The 6207-nt window shown below is 37.9% G+C and overlaps 1 protein-coding gene across 2 annotated transcripts in view; it reads left to right on the top strand.

Moving 5' to 3' along the window:
* kiaa1549l (KIAA1549-like ortholog) overlaps positions 1 to 6146 on the top strand; it is an 87683-nt gene extending 81537 nt beyond the window's left edge. Inside the window, exons 18-22 of one of the 2 annotated variants that reach the window (XM_015373742.1) lie at positions 1540 to 1866; positions 2003 to 2097; positions 2629 to 2777; positions 2873 to 3024; positions 3686 to 6146. In XM_015373742.1, coding sequence (XP_015229228.1) covers positions 1540 to 1866; positions 2003 to 2097; positions 2629 to 2777; positions 2873 to 3024; positions 3686 to 3949 — 987 coding nt within the window. In that variant the 3' untranslated portion in view covers positions 3950 to 6146. Of the gene's footprint in view, positions 1 to 1539; positions 1915 to 2002; positions 2098 to 2628; positions 2778 to 2872; positions 3025 to 3685 lie in introns of both variants that reach the window. The other variant, XM_015373734.1, reaches the window with a different exon arrangement.
* Positions 6147 to 6207: the final 61 nt, after the last annotated feature.

Below are 6207 nucleotides of genomic sequence, written 5' to 3'. Positions count from 1 at the left end.
ATTATTTTCCATAATGTAATGATAGAACTTGAACATTCATATATTTTAGATTCATTGCACACTAACTGAAATACTTAAGGTCTTTTGTTGTCTTAATAATGATGATTTTGGCATACAGCTCATGAAAACCAAAAATTCCTATCTCACCAACCTGGTTTGTCACTCAAAATCCCAATCATGGGTAAGACTGCCGACCTGACTGCTGTCCAGAAGGCTATCATTGACACACTCAGGCAAGAGAGTATGAAACAGAAAGATATTTCTAAAGGAATAGGCTCTTCCCAGAGTGCTGTATCAAGACACCTCAGTGGGGAGTCTGTGGGAAGGAAAAAGTGTGGCAGAAAACGCTGCACAACGAGAAGAGGTGACCGGACCCTGAGGAAGATTGTGGAGAAGGACCGATTTCCGACCTTAGGGGACCTACGGAAGCAGTGGACTGAGTCTTGAGTAAAAACATCCAGAGCCACCGTGCACAGGCGTGTGCAGAAAATGGGCTACAGGTGCCGCATTCCCCAGGTCAAACCACATTTGAACCAGAAACAGCGGCAGAGGCGCCTGACCTGGGTTACAAAGAAGCAGCACTAGGCTGTTGCTCAGTGGTCCAAAGTACTTTTTTCGGATGATAGCAAATTTTGCATGTCATTTGGAAATAAAGATGCCAGAGACTGGAGGAAGACTGGGGAGAATGCTAGAAGTCCAGTGTGAAGTACCCACTGTCAGGTGGTACTGATCAAGGGCAGGGTCAATAAAGCTAGCTATCAGGAGATTTTGGAGCTCTTCATGCTTCCATCTGCTGAAAAGCTTTATGGAGATGAAGATTTCATTTTTTCAGAATGATCTGGCACCTGCTTACAGTGACAAAACCACAGGTAAATGGTTTACTGAACATGGTATCACTGTGCTCAATTGGCCTGCCAATCCAACCTGACCTGAACCCCTTAGAGAATCTGTGGGATACTTTGAAGAGAAAGTTGAGAGACGCAAGACCCAACACTCTGGATGAGCTAAAGGCCGCTATTGAAGCCTCCTGGGCCTACATAACACCTCAGCTGTGCTACAGGCTGATTGCCTCCATGCCACGCTGCACTGAAGCAGTCATTTCTGCAAAAGGATTCCTGACCAAGTACTGAGTGCATAACTTTACATAATTAATTGAAGGTTGACTTTTTGTATTAATATCACTTTTCTTTTATTGGTCGGATAACATGTGCTAATTTTGTGAGATAGGAAGAAATATTTATTTAGTGTGCAGTTAATCTAAAATATTTAAATTTTCAAGTTTTATCATTACATTATGGAAAATAATGAACTTTATCACAATATGCTAATATTTTGAGAATGACCTGTATATATAGGAAGAGAGAGAGTGGATATACAAAAGTGCTTTAAAACTAGTTGCAGCCCTATAAAATATACAAAAATATGTTACATTATTGTATTATTATATGATATATAATTACGTATATATAATTACGTATTTAATTAAGAGTAATATGTTTACCAAAAAAACCCATCTCTATTGTCTTTTGTGTTTTGCAGACTGAGCCGGAGCTAATTGAGGAGACAAACGTTGATCACCTTCTAGGGCCGCGAAGATACATGTATGGCCGGGGCCTCAAGGGCCACTCAGAGACATCCACTCTGAGCTCACAGCCCTCCATCGATGAAGTGCGACAGCAGATGCACCTACTGCTGGAGGAGGCTTTCAGCTTGGCTTCTGGGGGGCAGTCCACATCTGGAAGACGTGGCCACCACCAGCAGTCCCCCGCTAACCAGTACAGTCCTGCGCCTCCTCCTCTTCCATATGCAGACGTAGTCAACAGTGTTCCAGGCACTCTGAGCTCTGGGCGGGAAGGCCTGCACTGGGTACCATCTTATGGGACAGATATTTATCAGTGTAGCCTGCCTAAACCTGTGCGTCAGAAAGGTTTTGTGTATTTTGAAATGAACAAGTAAAATAAAATACACTCTTGAATTGAAAAATCTTTTATTATATTTAAAGGCCTTTCGCTTCACCCAGCTTCCTGAGATGGCCATGGGTTCTCCGCCTCCTTTACCACCTCGCACTGGACCTCGTCCTAGAACCTCCTTAAGACGGTAAAACCAAAGATAAATGCAGAGAAAAGGAAAAATGTTAAAGAGTGTAATCTGGAAAAGCTTTACAATAATGAGATTCTTCAAAACTTAAAGAATCTGGTGTATTGAATCGCACAGATAATATATGGTATCATATGAAGGGAGAGACAACATTGCTTCATTAAACAAGTGCTTGAAGAGAGCTTTTCAATATAACATTTGAGGTAAGATACATAAATAATGAAACGTAGGTTGTAAGGATGACATTAAGAAAGGCACAGATGGACACAGATTGCTATTTTCTGGTTTGCAAAACTTTTGTATAATGCTGTTATAAAATCCCATTAACATTTATATTAAGTGACTACAAGGATATGCATTGTGGTGGAGGTGTGAAAGCCTTGTATGAATTTAATAATGAACTGGTGTATAGAGGAATGGCAAGACTTTTAATGAGGTTTTCATTTTTCCACATGGATTGTGCTTGCCATCTAGTGGTGTTGTTCTGCAGCAGCTTGTTGTTTATGCCTTACCAATCTCTATTCGACTTAGTTCCACTTCGGACTTGGGGCCTAAGGGAAGGAGCTCAGAAACATCTGTCGCTGAAATGCGTAGTCAATGTGAAAAGAACCCATATGCGCCAACCACAAGAGCAGTACTTCCATCTATTACTGCAGAACAGCCTGTGCCAAACTACTCAGGTAAGCACATAAGAAGAGGGTTTAGCTATTATTTAGTGTTATTATGTGTCAGTTGACAAACATAAAACCCCACATTGCTTTCTTTATTTTAACAGGAAACCCTATAACTGCTGTCTACGCTATCCCCTCTGCCAGGCCGGGGCACTCAGAGTATTTTGTCCCTACATCCCCCACATCTTATCACAGTCCATCTTGGATGTCCTACCCACCAGAACCGGAGGATGTACAGCCACAGTGGACAGATGCTGTAAGAAACCAAATGTATCCTGCTTATGTGTCAAGTAACCTGGTGAAAACATAACACGATCAAAATGTAAAGAGTATCTTTTAAGGATGGCAGGCCCCCACTGATTTAATATAGCAACTGGGTTATTGTTTGTCTGTACAAGTTTTGCACATATAGAGAATGATGCTTTTGCGCATTCTTCTTTAAATAATAGTTCATGCTCAGTTAAGTTGAAGAATCGTGCCTCTGGATATGTTTTTTTAATCATTGCTGCAGATTCTTAGTTGAATTTAGGTCTGGGCTTTGGGTTTTTCAGTGCATATATGCATTTCAGTTAAAACCTTTTTTATTGGAAATCTAACTATATTCTGATTCCCTGATTAGGGAAATCATAATAGAGTTTATACAAAACATATTTAAGATGGATTTTTCTGCATTAAGGATCTTTGCAGCTCCTCCATAGTTATCATGGGCCTTCTAGCTGCTGGCTCATTATGTGGACAGTAATAATGATTTCTAACAAACTTATGACTTGTTAAAAGGAATCTAAATGTTTTTCATTTATAAAACATTTCATAGGCTTTGTTTTTATCTTACTTTTGCTCACAATTTTTCACTACATGTTACACTTGAGTACTAACATTACAATTTTCCTATCTTTCATGTGCACTCGGTTTTTTAGGTACCCTTGCCTGGGTATGCAGAAGCTTTTCCTAACCCTCGTTACCCACAGGGGAGTCCCACTAGGCTCCCGTTGCAATACAGCCAGACACTGGAGCAACCGCCCTCTGCCCCCCGCACAGCATCGGAGCAAAGTCTGCCCCAGGTGCTGAAGGACATGGATAGGATGCCTCTGAGCAGCCTCTCTACCTCTGCACTTGTGCAGGCTATAAGACAGGAGGTGGCCAAGCTGGCGAAGAAACAGAATGACATATTTGAATTTTAACATATAGATTGGTTTGGCTCTTCAACAGAGGCACATTTTTAATCTTTGTACTGTCCAACAGACTGATACTTATCTGCTGATTATCCACCCCTGTTTTTGCACACAACTGGTATATTTCAGCTTGTGATTAAAGGGACAGGAACAATTCTATCAATTTTGGAAAACAATTATTCAATTTTCTGTTGATGACATCCCAGGTAATTTGGCACATGTCTATGTAGAAATCGCAATTTAACCCAACTATAGGGAGAAAAAAAAGAAAGATTTGATATAATTTCCCAGATCAGATTATGACTTTAATTCGACCGACCAGATACCCTGGACTTCATTAACATAATTGTACTGAGAGGACCACATTTTTTCCTGTCAGTACAGTTTAACTGACAGTGCATATAAGCATGTACAGTTTAAGCAAAACATGTATCTAATCTTGCAGCATCAGCTTAAACAACCTTGGCAAAGTTGGGATCCACACTTTTCAAGCTTTTTATGTCAGAGCAAAATGTTACATCCATTTTCAATTTTCTCATTGTTTGTTTACAAGTCAGACAACATAGCATAAATGACATATAAATAACACCATCTACACCCAGCCCTGATAATATAATGGTTTATTAAGAGTAAATTAACAAATAAACTAATTACAGCCTAAATGTATGTTTCATTTCTGTTGAAAAAGGCTAATTATTTAGATTAATATATGGTGCAGATGATATTTTTAGTTATGTACTGAAAATTGGTCTAAAAAAGTATTCCTATGGTCTGCACAAGGACTACGCACCTAATGAATCAAAAATCCTCCTACTATTATGTTTTTCTTTACATATTCACAAAGGCTCCCAGTAAAACCATATCAGCAACAAGGTAAACATCATAGTTTGGTACTTTTTTGTTCTAAGGATCTTGTGTATAAACAGATCTATGATAATGCAAAATTCAAACTATTTTCTATGATGGATGCGGTACATATTTTTTACTCACTGAATCTGTGAATAGAGACTAATTTTAAGTAGACGGTTCTCTTGCCAGTCAAACACTTCTAGTCAGCAAGAGCATAAACAAAGACTATATTGGGCTTTGTTGAGTTGTCTGGTACCTGGACAAGTGCAGCAGAACATTTTGGCCCAGTGGGTTGTAGAATGGGTTTCTTGCATTGTGTGTCCTGTGTCAACAGAAAACACCTAGATACTCCTAATAAAGAAAGTTAGGTTTTCCGTGGAAAGCCTAATATTATTAGATTACAATTAGCATCACTTATTGTTGCTCATAGTATTGTAGAATTTAATTATTTTTACAGCCCGATATGTAGAAAGGGTTCTGCAAAATATGAATAAATTATGACAAAGACTCATGTGAACAATTAAATTCTACACAGCATATGAAATTTCAAACAGATAAATTATTCTTTGTAAGTAGGTTGTACGGTTTGAAAATAAGTTCAAGAAATAAAACTTGATCTCTCTGAACTTTGTGACTTTTGAACTACAGCTAATGAAAGTCCAAATTAATTATCCTGAAAGTTTAATGACTAAATGAGAAAAAAAAAAAAACTTATTTTCGAAGTAGAATTTTCTTCCTCGAAAAAAGTACAAAAGAGGCACTCATATTTGGTTGGTCTTAATTTATATAGAGTGGTGCATCAATTCAACATCCCATTAAGATGGATCGTTTGTGGCTCTAGTGAGGTGTTCAGGAAGTCCTGATTGCTTTGAAAATAAAATAAAGATAGAAAATAAAATATGTATCTCCATTAAAAGGGAAGCAAGAAACTGTGAACAATCCCTGATACACACCTTGGCTGTCATTGCGCTTTATACAACTCTGTGCATCATTATCAGTATATGACATAAATCCTTATGTCATGACTGGCTGTGGAAAGATCCCAACTGGCAATCCACTTTATGGGTCTCTACTCTTTTTTTGTTTGTTTTGTCATCTGTGAAGATGACTTTAAAACTTATTCCTAGCACTTTTTTTATTTTACCTACAGTAACTTTTCATTTTGTTACCAGTAATTACTTTTTATAGATTGATGAACAAAAGGCAGAATTTCCCCATTACATCTAAGCTATAATATTAAATGTCTTTTATTATTGATCTCATATAACACCCTAAGGTTTCTGAACTCAGGCCTAAACTCTGCAAATAAATACATTTGTAATGTCTATGAACTACTTGTATAATAATAATGACACGCACAGTCATAAACTATATATATATATATATATATATATATATATTCAAATATATATATATAT

Source organism: Cyprinodon variegatus, unplaced genomic scaffold (genome assembly GCF_000732505.1).
Source record: "Cyprinodon variegatus isolate N-32 unplaced genomic scaffold, C_variegatus-1.0 Scaffold5, whole genome shotgun sequence".
Taxonomy (NCBI): domain Eukaryota; kingdom Metazoa; phylum Chordata; class Actinopteri; order Cyprinodontiformes; family Cyprinodontidae; genus Cyprinodon; species Cyprinodon variegatus.
Note: the sequence above shows the minus strand (reverse complement) of the source record. Positions and strands in the feature narration are given on the sequence as shown.